Source organism: Salvelinus alpinus, chromosome 3, assembly GCF_045679555.1.
Source record: "Salvelinus alpinus chromosome 3, SLU_Salpinus.1, whole genome shotgun sequence".
In the NCBI taxonomy this organism is placed as follows: Eukaryota; Metazoa; Chordata; class Actinopteri; order Salmoniformes; family Salmonidae; genus Salvelinus; species Salvelinus alpinus.
In genome coordinates, this window is record NC_092088.1 from 31,943,204 (window position 1) to 31,966,905 (window position 23,702).

The 23,702-nt window shown below is 42.0% G+C and overlaps 1 protein-coding gene across 3 annotated transcripts in view; it reads right to left on the reverse strand.

Moving 5' to 3' along the window:
- afap1l2 (actin filament associated protein 1-like 2) overlaps window positions 1-23,702 on the reverse strand; it is a 157,477-nt gene that overhangs the window by 52,158 nt on the left and 81,617 nt on the right. For all 3 annotated transcript variants that reach the window (XR_011673920.1, XM_071391066.1, XM_071391065.1), the window contains exons 5-6: window positions 8,574-8,679; window positions 441-655 (exon numbers count right to left, since the gene is read on the reverse strand). Coding sequence is in view for 2 of the 3 variants with exons in the window: in XM_071391066.1 (XP_071247167.1) it covers window positions 441-655; window positions 8,574-8,679 (321 nt within the window). In the remaining variant the exon portion in view is untranslated. The remainder of the gene's footprint in view (window positions 1-440; window positions 656-8,573; window positions 8,680-23,702) is intronic.

A 23,702-nucleotide genomic window follows, 5' to 3' on the forward strand; every position in this document is an offset into this window, starting at 1 on the left:
TATTACTGCACTCTCGTTTCTGAACCCCGCACCTAAAATGACACTACATAAACAAATAGCTACCTCATGTCACTGTAGATAGTCTGTCAGGCACCATATTCTTACTAAAGAGAGGAGAGCACTTTCCATTTCAAAATTGGTTGAGTATTTGTGTATATGTAAAAGTGGAGCTATTTTCACTATAGCGCCTACAAATAGTATGTGAACGTAGTCCCCCACACACGATAAGGCACCTCACTTGACAAGAGCGTAATGTTGGTGGTTTATGAGCATGGCTGTGTAGTTAGTGGCTATAGCTCCATGTCACCCTCGTTCTCCCTCTTTTTCTCCTCTTACTGTATTTCCGTGTGTGTGTGTGTGTGTGTGTGTGTGTGTGTGTGTGTGTGTGTGTGTGTGTGTGTGGTAGGGACAATCTAAACCGTCTAAGTCCTACAACCCACCAGGAAGCGATGTTCTCGAATGACACACAGCTGCTTGGCCCACTGGCCCAGCCACTTCTTCCTCCAGAGGAAGGCGCAGATGCGCACGTCCTTCATCAGCTCGATGGACGCCTCGGTGGACGGCCACTGGTGCTGCGCCGACAATGACGACTTCCCCTTGGTCACTTCCTCCTCATCGTAGGACTCATAGGAGCTGCTCACTGCCTCACCGTCATCTGGGAGACACAGGGAAGGGGGTCAGAGGTGAGGTTAGGACAAGGAGGAAGTGGAAGACGATGAGGAGGATGAATTAATGACATTCCAATTGGAAATGCGTGTGTGATGACTTTTCGTTGTCCTGTTAAGTAGGCAATTAGTTCGCACACGGAGGTGAGGACTGCACACTCATCACAGAAAGGTATGAAAACATGCAGTTGACCCCTCGCCCCCCAAGCCCACACACACTCACACACGCACACTGATAGGAGATAGGCAGGTACCCCATGTGATCACAGCATAGACCACATTGTCTGAGCTCTTTACTTGTGTCGATGCTCCCGAGAGGAGACCAAAACAACCCAAATCTACAGGGAGAGGGATAAAGGAAAGAAAGAGGGGAGAAGAGGACAAGAGTGAGGAAAATAAGACAGGGTTGCACTATCCCAATGCTATACAGTATAAAGGAAACTATGAAAAGACAAGAGCAACTCATATATAAGTACTTATATATATATAGATATATATAAGTAAATGTATTTATTTTCTTGTATTATATATTTTATAGACCTGAAAAGCTTGGTTGCATACACTATCAGAATTAATAGGCTAGCAAACAGAAGCTAAGCTCGGTGAGACTTTTTTTTTCATGGCCACATTAATACGTATAGTCAATAAATAACCTTTTAACCTACCTCTATGAAAAGATGAGTGCGAATAACCGCTCACAAACCAGCATGTTTTGTGTCGAACAGTGTTTCCGAAGCGTAGCATTTACCAGTAGTATAAATTGTCATGTTGGAAACATGGCTTGCTAATTCTGACGTGTGGGTGAGCAGATGATTTTATATGGAACCACCAGTGCATTTCCTGTGACGTGAGATGTGGCTACTGTGTTAAAGTAGTGTCGTTTTAAGTTGTGGTCAAACTAAACACACAGCCTTCTAAAGAACAAAGGAGACTTGACCTGAATGACATGGTTAACTTTCAAAGCTGGGTTACACTTGTAACTTTTTTAAATGTAACCTTCATTTAACCAGCGCATCTTGTTGAGATAAATAATCTGTTTGTCAAGAGAGACTAAAAAGTAATCTCCACAGTATATTTATGGTAACACTGTAAAAAAAAAACACCATTCAAAGCATAAAGTAATCTTCCGCTGACTGCCGGTGTGGGTGCAGGCTTTTGTTTGAATTAAACATGCTAATTGTCCACTTAAATGACCCGCAACTGTGCTGTCTCTGTCCTACTGTCAACACACTAAAACTCCTTTCTGTGAAGCTGGATGACCATCATGTTGGTAGACCAGTATGGTCTAGTTGGTCATGCTGATCTGACCAGCATGGTCTAGCTGGTTATACTGGCAGACCAGCCTTTGTTGTGTTTTCGCTGGTGACCAGCTTTCATGTGATTTCACTGGTGTACAGCCTTCGTTGTGTTTTCGCTGGTGACCAGCCATTGCTGTGTTTTTGACACTGGTGACCAGCATAAGCTAAAGCAAAACCAGCATCAAGTCACATGCTGGTTTGCAAAGTGATGTTTAATTCCTATAGGAATCGAGGCTGAATGGATTTCCACAATCTGCATTCAGAATGACTGCCAGGGTTATAATGAATGAATGAGACTACCTAAACTAACTTCTTCTTCTCTGGTATTATGGCAGTCCACAAACAAATGTAAAAGGTGCATGCCGCCACCAACTGTATAGGTAGTGAACGAGAAAAATAATCCCTTGCGGGAAACGGGAAAAAATATACACAATACAAAAACAAAATAAAAACATCAGTCACAGTCCAAATCACATCCCTACACAGGTGCAAGGGCCTATGAGGATGGAACACTCGTCGACAGGATTCCTTGTAATGCCTCTGCTGTAAAAAAAATAAAAAATCAGCCGCTCACAAAAATTCCTATTTTCTCTGATTTCCTCTTTGTTTGCTTTGTGCAGTTTAGAACCAATGCAATAAACGATACAAAGTCCACCTTTTTAACATGCAACATGTCAGGGTCCTGTTGGTGAGTAAGATTTACTGGTTTCTCGGATCCAACTACCGTGCTTTCTTCAGTGTTACACCCTTCTTTTACTCTTCTCAACGCCCCTGGATAGGAGACACGCTGGACAGCCCTTACTCTTACCACCTCTGTCTCCTTCTCCCTAACAGTGTTCTTAATGAATTTGGGCACATGCTCGCCACCACAATTGCAGCATTTCACCTCAACTGACATACAATACTTCTCCCATCTCCATTTATTTGATTTATTTCACCTTTATTTAACCAGGTAGGCCAGTTGAGAACAAGTTCTCATTTACAACTGCGACCTGGCCAAGATAAAGCAAAGCAGTGGGACAAAAACAACAACACAGAGTTACACATAAACAAACGTACAGTCAATAACACAATAGAAAATAATCTATGTACAGTGTGTGCAAATGTCGAAGAGCAGGGAGGTAAGGCAATAAATAGGCCATAGAGGCAAAAATAATTACAATTTAGCATTAACACTGGAGTGATAGATGTGCAGAGGATGATGTGCAAGTAGAGATACTGGGGTGCAAAAGAGCAAGAAGATAAATAGCAATATGGGGATGGGAGATATAAATCTCCAACTTCAGTGATTTTTGCAATTCGTTCCAGTCATTGGCAGCAGAGAACTGGAAGGAAAGGCAAAGACTTATAGATGACCTGGAGCCAGTGGGTCTGGCGACGAATATGTAGCGAGGGCCAGCCAACGACAGCATACAGGTCGCAGTGGTGGGTCATATATGGGGCTTTGGTGACAAAACGGATGGCACGGTGATAGACTACATCCAGTTTGCTGAGTAGAGTGATGGAGGCTATTTTGTAAATGACATTGCCGAAGTCAAGGATTGGTAGGATAGTCAGTTTTACAAGGGTATGTTTGGCAGCATGAGTGAAGGAGGCTTTGTTGCGAAATAGGAAGCTGATTCTAGATTTAATTTTGGATTGGAGATGCTTAATGTGAGTCTGGAAGGAGAGGTTGCAGTCTAACCACACACCTAGGTATTTGTAGTTGTCAACATATTCTAAGTCAGAACTGTCCCGAGTACATACACTTGACACATGTCCAAATAGTTTACATTACAGGGTATCTCACATAACCCAAATATACATGCGAAGGAAGAGACTCTTCTTCAAAGAACAAAAGAATGGATGGTGTGGGCTTCCCTTCTCCATCAACCATACAGGTCTGTCGGTGTGCACTAACCACTTCATCTACTTCTTCAGTTATATCCTTTGCACTCACTTCTGGCACCACTCCAGAGATAACCCCCTTGCTACGCAGATCCACAAAACGACACATTCCAAAGCAAAGCGACACAAAAAAACTAAATAAACCCACTTCTTGTTATCCTCACTGATACAACCTTATCAAACGCATCTCTGATATTCACTGAGACGTCAAAATGATCTCCCATATAACGCCATCAATTCAAAACTTCAGAGTCAGAGCAAGGCTTTACTAGATTCCACAACCACTTTACTTCTCTTATTTCCCTTCTTGTTCACCACCGTAATCCATCCCTTCTCATCTCCACTGGCCGTGCCATCAGTTTCAAACAAAACATCCAGCCACGCAAGCTCCTCTAATCTACTCAAACCATCTAAACTGGAACAACTATTTCAGTAACCGGTGCAACTAACAGATTAGATTAGTTAAAAAAAAAGTGTGTTATTTATCTTTGTGTAGCATAATCAATCAATGCACATGCAAAAACACAGATATTGCAGCAAACCATTTTTTGAAATCTAACTGCAATAGAGCATGTTGGGAAATATGGCAAAGATGGGCGTGGTTTTGCAGATCAGCAAAATTCAGATTACTTTTGAGTCAACCTCACTTGGGATGTGAACTCACAACCTTTCGGTTGCCAGCAACCTGTATTTGCTGCTACAACACTGGATCTGTGGGTATGATAAAGATTATAAAACAATTCAAACCAATAGACATTCTGTCATTTGTGTGTATGGGGAAACGCTTTTGGGTGCCACGTAGAACCCTTTGATTTGTCCCTGTAGGGGAACCCTTTTGAGTTCCATTTAGAACCCTCTTATGAAGAACCCCCTGGTTCCAAATAGAACCAGTGACAGGTTCTACAGTTATACTTATAGGATACTTCAGATGCGCTTACTGAGATGCAGCAAAAATACAGTATTTTTACATTTGAATTATTGTTGTTTACCTTACTTTTACTGCAATTTGTAATGTAGGTGTGGGCAATGTGGTGGCGGGTTCTCATTAGTATATTTTGGAGCACGGTAAAAAATATGTTGTATTTGTACCAAACGTTAGTAGAAGTATTGTACCAGTTTAAGTGGCTTTATCGTTATGTTTATGCAGGTTGAGCAGCTCAGTTGTCCACACCCAGTTCTACAGTCTTTGCAAGAGCTTGTGACAATCAAGAGCTGTTACTGTGCATTTTCCATTAACTTAATAGCAGTTGGTGATCGGGAAGTTCATGTTAAATTTTCAATAACTTAGTCAGCTTGCTGCAAGTAGTTATTCTAAAATTCACACTAACTTACTGTGGCTGATCTCTGTCACGCTCACTGACCTGATGGTGTGACAGGAAGGTCAGTTTGCTGCCAAGTAAGAGGTTGAGGCCTGGGGCCTCATTGACAACTGTTGTGTAAATTATACACAAAATAAAAATATTGAGATTTATATTGAGATTTCAAAAATGTGCCAACACCATGTAAACGCATGTTTCCTGTTAGAAATCAGACCTGTCGTACAACTGCGCGCGCGAACAAGCATTATAACTCGCCCTGAAAAATGCCCATCATTCACCCTTATTTGTTGTATATTTTGGAAGTACTGGAATTAGGCCAAGACAGTATCTAAAGAAAATAGCAATGCCTGGCGCACTTGAACAAATGTCTTTGGAGATGTTGGCAGAATGTTTTCTTTTTTTGCTATATGTTTCTGAAAGACAATTGCAAATTGTTGTGGACCTGGAAACAGATTGTTTGAATGCAAAAATATTTAGCATTCACTTTTTCCTGAACCTAAATATTCTGCACCACCTACAAATTCTGAAACATTGCCTACTCTGGAAAACATTTAAACTACAGTAGGCCTACAAAACAGTGGTAGCCTACACACTTCAATGCAAAAGATCAACAGTCTGTTCACCTGTTAAATTTTACTGTAATGTTATAAACCTCACTCCCTGTCGAAAGCATGAAATTGCTTGAAATGATCAAAGCCTATCTAGCCTAAAAGGCCCAATTAAATGAGAGATGTGCATGGTAATTTGGTGTATGGCTACTTCAGGAATATGAACTCATCATGGCCAGAAAAGGTGAGGAATTTATTCTGCAATGGTTATGATATTCAGAGCCTTCAGAAAGTATTCACACCCCTTGACTTTTTCCACATTTTGTTGTGTTACAGCCTAAATTTAAAATGGATTAAATATGTATTTATTTTTCCCATCTACACATAATACCCCATAATGACAAAGTGAATCAGGTTTTTAGAAATTTTTGCAAATGTATTGAAAATGAAATACATAAACATCTATTTTACAGAATTATTCAGACCCCTGAACCAATACGTTAAAATCATGTTAGAACCACAAGTCTTTGCCTCCTGAGTGGCGCAGTGGTCTAAGGCACTGCATCGCAGTGCTAGCTGTGCCACTAGAGATCCTGGTTTGAGTCCAGGCTCTGCCGGCCGCGACCGGGAGACCCATTGGGCAGCGCACAATTGGCCCAGCGTCGTCCTTGTTAGGGGAGAGTTTGGCCGGCAGGGATGTTCTGGTCCCATCGCACTCTACCAACTCCTGTGGCGGGCTGGGGGTAAAAGGTGTTTAGGTCCTGTGTGGCTCAGTTGGTAGAGTATGGTGCTTGCAACGCCAGGGTTGTGGGTTTGATTCAGTATGGGGGGAAAATGTATGCACTCAATACTGTAAGTTGCTCTGGATAAGAGTGTCTGCCAAATGACCCCCCCAAAATTGGAGTACAATAAAGATTGCATAATCTGTGGATCTGTCGGGGTGGTATGCAAATAGATGTGGGGCGATAGGTTACCTTGGCCTTCTTGGGCACAGGAAAATGGGGGTCTGCTTGAAACAAGTTTGTATTATAGACTGGGTAAGGGAAAGGTTGAAAATGTCAGTAAAGACTCTGGTCAGCGCATGCTTTGAGTATGCGTCTTGTCCGGAGGCGAATATTTGCATTATATCTTTACTTACATCGGCTACAGAGAGCGAGATCAAACAGTCGTCTGGAACAGCTGGTGCTCTCATACATGGTTCAGTGTCGCTCGTCTGGTAAGCTTGCGTCGCTGGGCAGCTCACAGCTGGTTTTTCCTTTGTAATCCGTGAAAGTTTGCAAAGCCTGACACATTCCTCTAGCGTCAGAGCCGGCGCAGTAGGATTCGATCTTAGTCCTGTATTAACGCTTTGCCTGTTTGATGGCTCGTCGGAGGTCGTAGCGGGATTTCTCACAAGGGTCCAGATTAGTGTTCCACTCCTTGAATAGCGGCAGATCTAGATGTTGCCTGTAATCCATGGGTTCTGGTTGGGGTATGTGTAGCAGTATAGCTTCCGTCCCTCTCCTCGCCCCTACCTGGGCTCAAATCAGGGACCCTCTGCACACAACAGCCACCCTCGAAGCATCGTTTACCCATCGTTCCACAAAAGCCACGGCCCTTGCAGAGCAAGGGGAACAACTACTGCAAGGTCTCAGAGCGAGTGAGGTCACCGATTGAAACGCTATTATCGCGCACCCCGCTAACCATTTCACATCGGTTACATTCACCCTCCTTTTTTTAAATTTTAAATTTTATACAAATTTTTTTTATCCCCTTTTCTCCCCAATTTTCGTGGAATCCAATCGCTAGTAATTACTATCTTGTCTCATCGCTACAACTCCCGTACGGGCTCGGGAGAGACGAAGGTCGAAAGCCACGCGTCCTCTGAAGCACAACCCAACCAAGCCGCACTGCTTCTTAACACAGCGCGCCTCCAACCCGGAAGCCAGCCGCACCAATGTGTCGGAGGAAACACCGTGCACCTGGCCCCCTTGGTTAGCGCGCACTGCGCACGGCCCGCCACAAGAGTCGCTGGAGCGCGATGAGACAAGGATATCCCTACCGGCCAAACCCTCCCTAACCCGGACGACGCTAGGCCAATTGTGCGTCACCCCACGGACCTCCCGGTCGCGGCCGGCTGTGACAGAGCCTGGGCGCGAACCCAGAGACTCTGGTGGCGCAGCTAGCACTGCGGTGCGCTAGACCACTGCGCCACCCGGGAGGCCCCCTCATTCACCCTCCTTTTGACCTCCTCCTTTTCCGCAGCAACCAGTGATCTGGATCAACAGCATCAATGTAACAGTATAGCTTCCGTCCCTCTCCTTGCCTCGATCCAGGGACCCTCTGCACGCATCGACAACAGTCACCCTCTAAACATCGTTACCCATCGCTCCACAAAAGCCGCATTCCTTGCAGAGCAAGGCGAACAACTACTTCAAGGTCTCAGAGCGAGTGACGTCACCGATTGAAACGCTATTAGCGCGCATCCCGCTAACTAGCTAGCCATTTCACATCGGTTACATATGTACGTACAGTATGTACCGGTCACTGTGGGGACGACGATGTCAATGCACGTATTAATGAAGCCGTGACTTATGTGGTAAACTCCTCAATGTTATCGGATGAATCCCGGGAATATATTCCAATCTGTGCTAGCGAAACAGTCCGGACAACTTCCATATTGAGCACGTCACTGGAACTTCCTGTTTGAGTTTTTGCTTGTAAGCAGGAAGATAGAGTTATGGTCTGATTTGCCAAAGGGAGGGTGAGGGAAGGCCCTGTGTGTGGAGTAAAGGTGATCTAGAGTTGTGTCGCCTCTAGTTTGGTAAAAACTAATTTCAGTTTCCCAGTAAAATCAGGGACAGGGCAGGAACTCACCGTTCATGGCTGAATCATAGGGCTGGGCCTCCTCGTAATATCCCTCCTGAAGCTCCAAGCAGGCCGGAGCCGAGGGCTGGGGGAAGGGCTCTCTCCCATCAAAAACCTGCGAGAGAAGGAAAGGAGGAGGCAGAGAGGCAGAAGGATAGGAGGAGAGAGAGAGAGAGAGAGAGGTTTCTTCTATTTTCTCTTGTACTCGATCTCAGGGGTTCCCAATCTCGGTCCTTGGGTGCGCGTTTTGTTTTTTGCGCCAGCACTAGACAGCAGATTCAAATCATCAAAGATTGATGATGAGTTGGTTATTTGAGTCAGCTGTGTCTGTGTGTGTGTGTGTGTGTGTGGGGGGGGGGGGGGGGGGGGGGTCGGAAACCCTGTTCTTCCGGAAACCCTGCTCCATCTTACACAATTGAATTACACACACACACACACACACACACACACACACACACCTCCATGAAACATCTTTCAAATCTGGGGGTTCCCCTGATTGGTGATTGGTCAAAGCACCTGTCTCTGGGCTCTCCTTTCTGAGTAAAAGGGTGGAATTCCAATCCTCCTCTGACCTTAGCCTCTGCCTGGACTAGGATGGGAATTCCACATGTGTTTGCCTTGGGGTGGTAACACAGCACAGGCTGGGCTACCTAGCTTGCCCAAATCAATCAAGCATTTCACCTCTCTCCCCTCGGGTCCAGTCATCTACAATTCACACTGTTACAACATCCCCTCAGACCAGCGGTCTGCTGAGTTTCTCCACAACGTCTACTGCTTGAAGCATTTACTGCCTGGCCAGACTTCTCACTACACGAGGACGGATATAAATTAAGAGTTAAGCACTTTTACTACTTCTCAAGAAGACATTCCCATCTTCCGTCAAAACCACATTGTTTGAAAGGTCCTAAACAGTCATTCTGATTCCCATTTAAAATAGCCTTTTGAGTGACTATGAAATGCCCCAAATTTGAGAAACATGTATTTCTCTCTCACGGCTAACGACCAGGAAGATTGAAAAGACAGGTTGAGTGGGTATATTCATGCGCTCTCCTTAACTGACAGCTCTTTGAAATGCCTATTTCTGGAAACGTGAATGTAGTGAGCAGTGTTGCAGTCAAATAATCTCAAACTAATATGGTGATACACAAAGCAACTCAAACATTGAAATTGCATAAATGATGTAATTTATTTTATAGATATTCCATTTGGCATGTCTCTTGTGATGTGATTCGCAGCAGCACTGACATGACAGTTTTTAACGACCCTTCCCGCCCCTTTCGTTCTATGCTGGCTGAAGACCAAGATAGCCAGTAACTAGCTAACACCAGACACAGATGAAAGAGGAAACATATAAGTATCTTTGCCATAGATGAATAGTGTAAACTTTGAATTATATTTGCTGAGAGCCTACAGTCAAATTTTGACACCAGTAGAGTAGCTTTCTAGCTATATAAACCACGCCCCACTGCAAACACACTTTCTGCAATGTTGGTTAGAAGGCAGAACTAATTTAAATTAGGTAAGGGAATATCATGTTACCATTGGTGTACTAAGATTTGTGTTAGGGTGATGTCACCCTATCCCATTAATAATCCTGCCTCCTGAATCCAAGTGTTTGACATGTGGGAGAGGACCAGTAAACTTTATGATCCAACTTTATGAATGTGAAAACAGTAATTTTTCATACTTTGGTCATCATACTTTGATCTGATTTAGAGCAGACCCCATTTAATCAACTGGTCGATTGTTACTTGATAGGCTGCTGGTCGACCGAGATTTCTTTAGTCGAGCAGTAGCAAAAAAAAAAATATATATACAGTATATATCATGGTGTACAAAATACCTGTCTGATTGGCGCCTGTCTGAGTGGACTGATTCATTGTGGAGGCCTTGGGGATGGTATAGTCCATCAGACTAAGACATGTGCTACTGAAATTGTATATGGTTATATTACATAAGAACAATGGTGCAACACTAATAAAAAATAATATTTTTTTATAACAAATGCGCTTTCTCTCTCATTGGAAAGCTAGCAGTCGCTGTTCACAGTTCTGAAACACATCAGTGAGCTGTTGAATTGGCGCCTTTTCCTAGACCATGTTGATATGTGCATAATAGCAAAGATCAAATCAAATGTATTTATATAGCCCTTTGTACATCAGCTAATATCTCAAAGTGCTGTACAGAAACCCAGACTAAAACCCCAAACAGCAAGCAATGCAGGTGTAGAAGCACGGTGGCTAGGAAAAACTCCCTAGAAAGGCCAAAACCTAGGAAGAAACCTAGAGAGGAACCAGGCTATGAGGGGTGGCCAGTCCTCTTCTGACTGTGCCGGGTGGAGATTATAACAGAACATGGCCAAGATGTTCAAATGTTCATAAATGACCAGCATGGTCAAATAATAATAATCACAGTAGTTATCGAGGGTGTAGCAAGTCAGCACCTCAGGATTAAATGTCAGTTGGCTTTTCATAGCCGATCATTAAGAGTATCTCTGCCGCTCCTGCGGTAACCAAGTTAACCAGCATATTGGTGTTGAGAACAATGCCGCGGAGGCAGCAGCAAAATGAGGAGATGAGAAAACAGCCCTTGCCTCATTGTCTAAGAGGAGAGAGGAAACCGGAACTTAAGTAGGTCTATAATCAATAGCCTAACTGTTAAATGTGCCTGGCTTAATAAATCATCAATATATCTACAGAAATAGGACAGATCCTGCTTCTGTTGCCTGTTTGAGTGTATGTTTAATAATAGCCTACTGATTCTGTGAGCACCAAGCCTCACGTAAACAATTGAAAAAATGTTGCTGTTTTTAATCTTTGCTTTGCTGTAATAAAGCCTTTACACTTTGTTTTGTTAGAACAGCCTCCCTGGTATTATTTATGTAGTGTTTACACTGTTCCAAATTGTCTGAAAAATGATATGTAATAATAACAACGTTCTTTTTTCTTGATGTCCTACTTATTGTTATTATTATGATTATAATAAGTAATGTTCTTATCATTAGTAGGCTTAGTATAGCAGCCTTCTATAACCACCATCGAGCTGTAGGCCTAGAAGCACATCCTGTTTAGTCTTAATACCTTAACTTACTCAGGCCTGTAATTCAATACTTCTATAGGCTACTGTATCAATCAATCATTCATTTGTTCATGTCATTACACAGCATACGAGTCATTCGTCATTTGAAATTAAATGAAGCATTTTAGTTTTAAAATAAAATAAAGCGAGCCTTGAATAATTAGCTTAAACGGGAAAAAAAATGAATGTGACTGTTTTTAGTTTTTGCTGTAATAAAGGCTTGACAAAAAAAAGTTACAATAGACTCTCTGGTATGCTTATACTTATTTAGTGTTGTTTACATTGTTCCAAACGGTCAGAAAAATTATATTGCAATCTATAGAGCACCTGTTTGGCACACATAATATGCACGCAGCCCTTGCTCTTTACCTTTTTTTAGTCACATTTATTCCACACATCTGTCTTTCCTTTTACCTCCTGAGCAACCTATAAATATTCCTGTTTTTAGTTTATTTGTCACGTCCTCTACATCCATTTTGCTGTCACATGTGTTACGGTGTTCAGAGTTTGTGATAACCAATTTATTAATGTGATGGCAATATGCTATAGGCACGACCTGCCCGCTCATTATGCAGGATTAAATGGACACTTTTTACATCATGCAGGTTTCTCTGATCAAATAGTCTAACCTAAATGGCGCTCAATCAAATAAAAAATGAGCTGTCATGTTAACAAACAACATATCCTAAGCCACTCGGGCTCCTGAGTGGCGCAGTGGGCAAAGGCACTGCATCTCAGTGTAAGAGGCGTCACTACAGTCCCTAGTTCAAATCCAGGCTGTATCACATCCAGCCTTGATTGGGAGTCCCATAGGGAGGTGCACAATTGGCCCAGCGTCATCCGGGTTTGGCCGGGGTAGGCCATCATTGTAAATAAGAACTTGTTCTTAACTGACTTGCCCACTTAAATCGTTAATAATTTTTTTTATTAACAACTGTTGTCCAGGAATTTCACCCCATTGTCTAGATTAGTGGTTTCAAGTTTGTATCTGTAAGTTTTTTTGAAAAGCTGATCATAGCGAAAAAGAAAATACTTCTGCATTTCCCGCTGTGTAAACACATTGCAAATACGGATAACTCCTGCTGATAACCAATGCTGGCATTGTTGGTTAAGGGCTCATAAGTAAGCATAAGTAAGTTGTATTCGGCGCATGTGACAAATAAAATATGATTTGATAAAGTTGGGTAGCTGATATTCAGAGCTTAAATAGCCAAATCGATTAGACACAGGAATCAGGACTAATAAAGGCAATGCAATGGCCTGATTTACAAACAGTAGGCTTACCGCATAGATGGACATTCATAAAATTATATTTCAGGCAACACTGTAGTCTACACCTCAGTAAGCACGGACCGACACCAACGCCTTTTGGATGTGTTTTCTTGGTGCCGTTCCGGACTTGATTTCCACATCCACAGACATTGGTTTTTGGTCCGATTCGGACCAAATCTGAACCAATCATAGACTTCTATGTTTGGTTCAGATTTGGAGGGGTCCAGACCGGCTTGGATTTCAACGTCCACGGACATACATTTTTGGTCCGGTCCGGATTAAATCTGAACCAATCATAGACGTTTGTTTGGTCTGGAACAGCCTTGATTTGGTCCAAACATAGACATCTATAAATGACTAATTTTCAACTTTCATACAGAACCAAAAATAAGCCTGATTTCAACATCTGGCTATAGGTCAGGCCCTATTGTGCCCTAGCTGGACAGGATTAGTTTTACTGGAGGAGATATGGTAATGTGATTATGTGCCAGTTGAGCCAGTAACCGAAAGGTTACTCGAATCCCCGAGCTGACAAGGTAAAATCTGTCGTTCTGCCCCTGAACAAGGCAGTTAACCCACTGTTCGTAGGCCATCATTGCAAATAAGAATTTGTTCTTAACTGACTTGCCTAGTTAAATAAAGGTTAAATAAAATAAATAAATGTGCATGAGCACAAAACACCACGTCTGTAATTTTACATCTCGCGGTTTGTGCAACAAAACAATAACTGATTCGATAAATTGTACGTGCTATATAATTCTTGTCACTACAGGGGGTGCTGTTTCAACTTCGACATTTTGCGTCTCCAAATTAAACTGCCTCGTACTCAATTCTTGCTCGTACTATATGCATATTATTATTACTATTGGATAGAAAACAATCTCTAGTTTCTAAAACCGTTTGAATTATCCCGTGTGGCTCAGTTGGTAGAGCATGGCGCTTGCAACGCCAGGGTTGTGGGTTCATTCCCCACGGGGGGACCAGGATGAATATGTATGAACTTTCCAATTTGTAAGTCGCTCTGGATAAGAGCGTCTGCTAAATGACTTAAAATGTAAATGTAAAAATGTAATTATGTCTGTGGGTGAACCAGAACTCTTTCTACAGCGAAAATCATGACAGGACATGCGAAGGTCAGAAAAATAGTCTCTTTTCTCGGATCAGTTTAAAGCTCTGTGTGTGCCCTATGGATCGAAATGAACTGCACCCGCCTTCCCCTGGATGTCAGTAACCAATGAGAAGTGGAATGGAGTCTCTACGTATTTCTCAGAGTTTATAAAAGGCAATGGAGTGACATGTCCGCTCTTTTGGACGCTCGCCAAGACGCAAGAGAGGACATCAGAATGGCATGTTGAAAAGCTCTTGTTATCAGCCTAAGATATATCCGTCTGTGATTTAATTCGATATAGGTGTTAGAAACATCATAACGAAGTTATTTGAAACCGATTTATATCAGTTTATGCGAGTATATTGCTATTTTTGGAATTTTCGTAGTATTGCGTTTGAGGATTTGGACATGTGTGTGCCATGTAGCTATTGTTAGCTGCTAGTTCCGAAGTTGAAGTGGACGTTTTACAACAAAGCAACGATTCTTTTGGACAAAAGGACACCTTGCCCAAGATTCTGATGGAAGCTCGTCCAAAAGTAAGAGCTATTTATGATTTTATTCCGTATTTATTTGGAAAAATGTGAACGCATTTTTCGGCCATTATTGCGGCACTAGTCTGGCTGTATTTTTCAGAAATGTTTTAGGATGAGTATTTTGGTAATTGACGTCGGTCTCTGTAATTATTCCGGCTGCTTCCAACGCTATTTCAGATTGCAGCTGCAATGTAGAACTGTGATTTATACCTGAAATATGCACATTTTTCTAAAAAAACATATGCTATACCATAAATATGTTATCAGACTGTCATCTTATGAAGTTGTTTCTTGGTTAGTGGCTATATATATCTTTATTTAGTCGAATTAGTGATAGCTACTGATGGAGTAAAAAACTGGTGGAGTAAAAAAAGTGGTGTCTTTTGCTAACGTGGTTAGCTAATAGATTTACATATTGTGTCTTCCCTGTAAAACATTTAAAAAATCAGAAATGATGGCTGGATTCACAAGATCTGTATCTTTCATCTGGTGTCTTGGACTTGTGATTTAATGATATTTAGATGCTTGTATTTACTTGTGACGCTATGCTAGGCTATGCTAGTCAGCTTTTTTACTGTGGGGGGTGCTCCCGGATCCGGAAAAAAAATCCAGAAAATGATGTCATGGCTTTAGAAGCTTCTGATAGGCTAATTGACATCATTCGAGTCAATTGGAGGTGTACCTGTGGATGTATTTCAAGGCCTACCTTCAAACTCAGTGCCTATTTGCTTGACATCATGGGAAAATTTAAAGAAATCAGTCAAGAACTCTGAAAAAAAATTGTAGACCTCCACAAGTCTGGTTCATCCTTGGGAGCAATTTCCAAATGAATGAAGGTACCACGTTCATCTGTACAAACAATAGTACGCAAGTATAAACACCATGGGACAGTGCAGCCGTCATACCGCTCAGGAAGGAGCCGCGTTCTGTCTCCTAGAGATTAATGTACTTTGGTGTGAAAAGTGTTAATCAATCCCAGAACAACAGCAAAGGACCTTGTGAAGATGCTGGAGAAAACAGGTACAAAAATATCTATATCCACAGTAAAAAGAGTTCTATACCAACATAACCATAAGCAGCATACCACCCTGTATACCACTGCTGGCTTGCTTCTGAAGCTAAGCAGGGTTGGTCCTGGTCAGTCCCTGGATGGAAGACCAGATGCTGCTGGAAGTGGTGTTGGAGTGCCAGTAGGACGCACTCTTCCCTCTGGTTTAAAAAAATATCCCAATGCCCCAGGGCAGTGATTGGCAGACACTGCCCTGTGTAGGGTGCTGTCTTTCGGATGGGATGTTAAACGTGTGTCCTGACTCTCTGAGGTCATTAAAGATCCCATGGCACTTATTGTAAGAGTAGGGGTGTTAACCCCGGTGTCCTGGCTAAATTCCCAATCTGGCCCTCATACCATCATGGTCACCTAATAATCCCCAGTTTGCAATTGGCTCATTCATCCCCTTCCTCTCCCCTGTAACTATTCCCTAGGTCGTAGCTGTAAATGAGAACGTGTTCTCAGTCAACATACGTGGTAAAATAATGGATAAATAAAATGTAAAATGTTTAAATGAAACCTGAAATGCTGCTCAGCAAGGAAGAAGCCTCTGCTCCAAAACCGGCATAAAAAAAGCCAGGCTACGGTTTGCAACTGCACATGGGGACAAAGGTTGTTCTTTGTGGAGAAATGTTATCGGGTCTGATGAAACAAAAATAGAACTGTTGGCCATAATGACCATCGTTATGTTTGGAGGAAAAAGGGGGAGGCTTGCAAGCCTAAAGAACACCATCCCAAACGCGAAGCACGGGAGTGGCAGCATGATGTTTTGGGGGTACTTTGCTGCAGGAGGGGCCGGTGCACTTCACAAAATAGATAGCTTCATGAGGGAAGAAAATTATGTGGATATATTGAAGCAACATCTCAAGACATCAGTCAGGAAGTTAAAGCTTGGTCGCAAATGGGTCTTCCAAAGGAAAATGGGTCTTCCAAAGGAATGGGCCAAAATTCACCCAACTTATTGTGGGAAGCTTGTGGAAGGCTACCAGAAACGTTTGACTGAAGTTAAACAATTTAAAGGCAACACTACCAAATATTAATTGAGTGTATGTAAACTTCTGACCCACTGGGAATGTGATGAAAGAAATAAAAGCTGAAATAAATCATTCTCTCTACTATTATTCTGACATTTCACATTCTTAAAATAAAGTGGTGAGCCTAACTGACCTAAGACAGGGATTTTTACTCTGATTAAATGTCAGGAATTGTGAAAAACTGAGTTTGAATGTATTTGGCTAAGGTGTATGTAAACTTCCAACTTCAACTGTACATGCATAGTACCTTGCAAAAGTATTCACCGGCTTGGCGTTGTTCCAATTGTGTTGCATTACAACCTGTAATTTAAATGTATTTTTATTTGGATTTCATGTAATGGACATACACAAAATAGTCCAAATTGGTGAAGTGAAATGAAAAAAATTACTTGTTTCAGAAAATTCAAAAAAATGTACAACGGAAAAGTGGTATGTGCATATGTATTCACCCCCTTTGCAATGAAGCCACTAAATAAGATCTGGTGCAACCAATTACCTTCAGAAGTCACATAATTAGTTAGATTGCACGCAGGTCAACTTTATTTAAGTGTCACATGATCTGTCACATGATCTCAGTATATAAATATATATATAGCTGTTCTGAAAGGCCCCAGAGTCTGCAACACCACTAAGCAAGGAGCACCACCATGCACGCGGCTCTATGAATACCAAGGAGCTCTCCAAACAGGTCAGGGACAGTTGTGGAGAAGTACAGATCAGGGTTGGAATATAAAAAAATATCAGAAACTTTGAACATCCCACGGAGCACCATTAAATCCATTATTAAAAATTGGAAAGAATATGGCACCAAAATAAACCTGCCAAGAGAGGGCTGCCCACCAAAACCCACGGACCAGGCAAGGAGGGCATTAATCAGAGAGGCAACAAAGAGACCAAAGATAATCCTGAAGCAGCAGAGATTGGAGTTTCTGTCCATAGGACCACTTTAAGCCGTACACTCCACAGAGCTGGGCTTTACGGATGAGTGGGTAGAAAAAAGCCATTGCTTAAAGAAAGAAATAAGCAAACGCGTTTGGTGTCCACCAAAAGGCATGTGGGAGACTCCCCAAACAAATGGAAGAAGGTACTCTGGTTAGATGAGACTAAAATGTAGCTTTTTGGCCATCAAGGAAAACGCTATCTCTGGCGCAAACCCAACCGCTCTCATCACCCTGAGAATACCATCCCGACAGTGAAGCATGGTGGTGGCAGCATCATGCTGTGGGGATGTTATTCATTGGCAGGGACTGGGAAACTGGTCAGAATTGAAGGAATGATGGATGGCGCTAAATATAGGGAAATTATTGAGGGAAACCCATTTCAGTCTTCCAGAGATTTGAGACTAGGACAGTGGTTCACCTTCCAGCAAGACAATGACCATAAGCATACTGCTAAAGCAACACTCGACTGGTTTAAGGGGAAACATTTAAATGTCTTGGAATGGCCTAGTTAAAGCCCAGACCTCAATAAAATTGAGTATCTGTGGTATGGCTTAAAGATTACTTTACACCAGCGGAACCCATCCAACTTGAAGGAGCTGGAGCAGTTTTGTCTTGAAGAATGGGCAAAAATCCCAGTGGCTAGATGTGCCAAGCTTATAGAGACATACTTCAAGAGACTTGCAGCTGTAATCACTGCAAAAGGTGGCTTTACACAGTATTGAGTTTGGGGGGGGGGGGGGGGGTGAATAGTTATGCACACTCAAGTTTTCAGTTTTTTTGTTTCACAATAAAAAATATTTTGCATCTTCAAAGTGGTAGGCATGTTGTGTAAATCAAATGACAAAAAATATATATATTTTAATTCCAGGTTATAAGGCAACAAAATAGGAAAAATGCCAAGGAGGGTGAATACTTTTGCAAGCCACTGTGTATATATATATATTAGTGTAGACATCAAAAGTATGACATACACATATGGAATCATGTAGTAACTAAAAAAGTGCTAAACAAATCAAATTTTATATTTGAAATTCTTCAATGTAGCCACCCTTTGCCTTGATGACAGCTTTGCACACTCTTGGCATTCTCTCAACCAGCTTCATGGGGAATACTTTTCCAAAGGTCTTGAAAGAGTTTCCACATATGCTGAGCACTTGTTGGCTGCTTTTCCCTTCCCTCTGCGGTCCAAGTCATCCCAAACCATCTCAACTGGGTTGAGGTTGGGTGATTGTGGAGGCTAGGTCATCTGATGCAGTACTCCATCACTCACCTTCTTGGTCAAATAGTCCTTACACAGCCTGGAGGTGTGTTTTGCGTTCTTGACCTGTTGAAAAATGAATGATAGTCCCACTAAGCGCCAAACCAGATGGGATGACGTATCACTGCAGAATGCTGAGGTAGCCATGCTGGTTAAGTGTGCCTTGAATTCTAAATACATCACTGACAGTATCACCAGTAAAGCACCCCCACACCAGCACACCTCCTCCTCCATGCTTCACGGTGGGAACCACACATGCGGAGATCTACTCTGCGTCTCACAAAGACAGGGCGGTTGGAACCAAACATCTCTAAATTGGACACATCAGACAAAATGACAGATTTCCATTTGTCTGAAGTCCATTGCTTGTGTTTCTTGGCCCAAGCAAGTATCTTCTTATTATTGGTGTCTTTTAGTAGTGGTTTCTTTGCAGCAATTCAACCATGAAGGCTTGATTCATGCAGTGAATTGAGATGTCTGTTACTTGAACTCTGAAGCATTTCTTTGGGCTGCAATCTGAGGTGCAGTAAATTTATGAACGTATCTTCTGCAGCAGAGATAACTCTGGGTCTTCCTTTCCTGCGGCGGTCCTCATGAGAGCCAGTTTCATCATCCATCATATGCTTGATGGTTTTTGCGACTGCACTTGAAGAAACGTTCAAAGTTCATGAAATTTTCCGGAATGACTGACCTTCATTTCTTAAAGTAATGGACTGTCATTCCTCTTTGCTTATTTGAGCTGTTCTTGCCATAATATGGACTTTTTATATGGACTTTTTTTACCAAATAGTCGAAAAGAGAGCACACAGAAAGAAGGCTGTTGTATAAAATACCTGTCTCCGGATTACATCTTGAAACAAAGGCAAACATGGCATCCGTGACACAGAGGGAGAATGTCCATCCATGCATACGGGTAAGATAATCTAGCTAGCTACATTTTCAGATTTCTAATTTTGTCAGAAAGTTGTTTTCATTTCAAGTTAAATTGTAATGTTAGCTGGCTGGCTCGCTAGCTAGGTAACATTACTTGTATGATCTGTGTAGTAATATGATTCCTGTCTTAGAGCCATTTTCATTGCTAGTTATAGCCTAATGTTAGCTAGCTAACATTGAACCTGGTTGGTTAGCTACCTGTAGATTCATGCAGGGTTGTAATGTTATGAGTTGGGATTATGGTTTACTGTTTAGCTCGCTACATGTCTAAACAAAAGACTCCACTATGCAAGTAACCATTTCAATAGAATGTTCATAATGTCACTGTGACAACTGACGATAGACGTAGCTGGTAAATTCGCTCTGGCTATCTACTCCGATTTCAGCGCACTCGTCTGAGTGTGCCAGAGCGCAGAATAACTGACAAATTTACGGACGCTCAACACCCGTTGAATATGGCCGGTGTCAGTAAACGTTGGCAAAAAAGCATCATTAAATTGTTCCCAGCAGCACAGTTGCAGTCACCAACGCTCTGGATAACATAACAGCCTAACCAACTCTGCTAGGACTTCACCCTCCTAAGTCCAAACAGTCTCACTTCCCACGGCGACCAGAATCCCCCCTCCCACCCTACCCCACACACATAGAATGCGTCCCAAATAGCAAACTATTCCCTGTATAGTGCACTCACTACTTTTACAAGAACCCTATAGGCCCTGGTCAAAAGTAGTGAGCTGCATAGGGAATAGGTTGCCATTTGGGATACAGAATACACACACACAATAACCCCTGCCTCATCACCACGGAAACGGCAGGCCAGGGTAGCGGTTCAGGAGTCAGGGAAAAAATAACAGTCGCGGGGGAAAGAATAGGGGGGAGTGTTTTGAGAAAGAGTGGGAAAAAACCCAAATGAACACCCAGAACATGGAAAGTCCCTCGTTCCTATGCCAAGAATTCAGCACAGCGAAAACACTCACTCGGGGCTGGGAAAGAGGGAGAAGATAGTGATAAAAAATCAGCAGGGCTGCTGTGTTGTTAAACCTGGGTCCAGGGCTCTGATAATGTCCCTGTCTATCTCCCTGCTCTTTCCTTCACTTAGATTTCCTGTATGGTTTTATATGACACAACTATGGACACTTTGGTCCCAACTTTTATACTTGTTAGTATGGGGAACCAAATTGAATTGCTCAATCATTTTCAAACACGATGAAAATGAATTAGAGTTGTGAGCATAATAAAAGTCATTATAATAGATTTTTGTATTCTATTTGTTTTTGTCATCATAATTTAAAGTGAAAGCAGTTTTTACTGGTGGTGGTATCCTAGAATTACTGTATATTAGCAGTAGTAGTAAAACTGTATTTTCTGTTTGTACCTCCATTATTCATAATGTAAATCGGGTCGTTCTTGAATTGTGGTGGCATTTGCGTCCCTTGCCTTTGCAACCATGCAAAACGCTTTAAAAATACAAATAGTCACACACCATACATGTTTTTGTTTATATTGAACTGTTTATCAATGATAAAACATAATGCAAATCATTTATACTGCAAAACTTTGTTTATGCATTATTAAAAGTATTTAAGGAAAGCAAATTGGCTTGTCCCAGTAGTGATGTTTAGAGTTGTAGTGACATGTTTTGGAGATTTAGAGATACAGTGCGTTCGGAAAGTATTCAGACCCCTTGACTTTTTCCACATATTGTTATGTTACAGCCTTATTCTAAAATGGATTACATAAAACAATTTACAATAACCCATAATGAAAAAGCGAAAACAGAAATACCTTATTTTTTACAAGTATTCACTCTTTGCTATGAGACTCCAAATTGAGCTCAGGTGCATCCTGTTTCCATTGATCATATTTGAGATGCTTCTACAACTTGATTGGAGTCCACCTGTGGTAAATTCAATTGATTGGACATGATTTGGAAAGGCACACACCTGTCTATATAAGGTCCCACAGTTGACAGTGCATGTCAGAGCAAAAACTAAGTCGTGAGGTCGAAGGAATTGTCCATAGAGCGCCGAGACAGGATTGTGTCGAGGAGCAGATCTGGGCAAAGGAATCAAAAAAAATTCAGTATCATTGAAGGTCCCCAAGAACACAGTTCATTCTTAAATGGAAAGAGTTTGGAACCACCAAGACTCTTCCTAGAGCTGGCCGCCTGGCCAAACTGAGCAATTGGGGGAGAAGGGCCTTGGTCAGGGAGGTGACCAAGAACCCGATGGTAACTCTGACAGAGCGCCAGAGTTCCTCTGTGGAGATGGGAGAACCTACCAAAAGGACAACCATCTCTGCAGCACTCCACCAATCGGGCCATTATGGTAGAGTGGCCAGACGGAAGCCACTCCTCAATAAAAGGCACATGACAGCACCGCTTGGAGTTATCCAAAGGGCACCTAAAGGACTCTCAGACCATGAGAAACAAGATTGTCTGGTCTGATGAAACCAAGATTGAACTCTTTGGCCTGAATGCCAAGCATCCCGTCTGGAGAAAACCTGGCACAATCCCTACGGTGAAGCATGGTGGTGGCAGCATCATGCTGTGGGGATGTTTTTCAGAGGCAGAGACTGGGAGACTAGTCAGGATCGAGGGAAAGATAAACGGAGCAAAGTACAGAGAGATCCTTGATGAAAACTTGATCCAGAGCGCTCAGGACCTCAGCCTGGGGCGAAGGTTCCCCTTCCAACAGGACAATGACCCTAAGCACACAGCCAAGACAACGCAGGAGTGGATTTGGGAAAAGTCTCTGAATGTCCTTGAGTGGCCCAGCCAGAGCCCGGACTTGAACCCGATTGAACATCTCTGGAGAGACCTGAAATGGCTGCGCAGCAACACTCCCCATCCAACCTAACAGAGCTTGCGAGTATCTGCAGAGAAGAATGGGAGAAACTCCCAAATACAGAATACAGATGTGCCAGAGCATGTAGCGTCATTACCAGAAAAGACTCAAGGCTGTAATTAATCACTGCCAAACGTCCTTCAACAAAGTATTGAGTAAAGGGTCTGAATACTTATGTGAATATGATATTAGTTTATTTTTTATTTGTCAACATTTCTAAAAACCTGTTTTTACTTTGTCATTAAGGGGTATTGCATGCAGATTGATGAGGGGGAAAAACAATTTAATCAATTTTAGAATAAGGCTGTAATAACTTAATAAAATGTAATAAAATGAATACTTTCCAAATGCACTGTATCTATTATTTTGAATGCTAGAAAGTAAACAAAATTATGTAATATATTGTATAGATCAATAAAAACAAAGGCGACTAATAAAATGCATATTGTTATCACTAGTATAATCCATGTCCCTTAGTTTTAGGTCATTGGTGTTACCGCCTTGAAAGTCACTAAATTCAAAGATGTACAAGGACCTTGAGCCTTCCCTTCAGAGTCAAACATATCTACATTTAAAAAAGTTATTAGCTAATCCCTCCCGTTTTAATATGTTAAACATTTGAGGATTCCATTGATCATTTTGTGTCTAAATCCAAAGTGTCACTTGGTGTTACTCGATTTAAATGAAGGGAAATAGCATTGCGAGCTAAATAATGAATCATATCACTTAAGTAAATTATTTTCAAAGGGTTAATTGCTTTAGATTTGGGCATCTATGGCCTCCATTCAAGAAAATCCTCAATAACCCCAATTGTCACATTGGTGTTACCATCATTCAGTGTTTTTTCCGTAAGTACATGGAGTAGCCAAACAAATAGAAAAAGTAGCCAGCCCCAGGTTGTTCATGGTGGATATGGTCAAAGAATATTTTGGGCCAGAACGAGCTCTATTTTGGTATCCTCTGGTATGGTCTAATGCCTGGATTCCATCCGAAATGCACAGCTAAATTATTAATGCCTGGATCCCTTTTATACTTGCTTAGTCAGTGTGGGGAACCAAATTGAATTGCTCAATCATTTTCAAACATG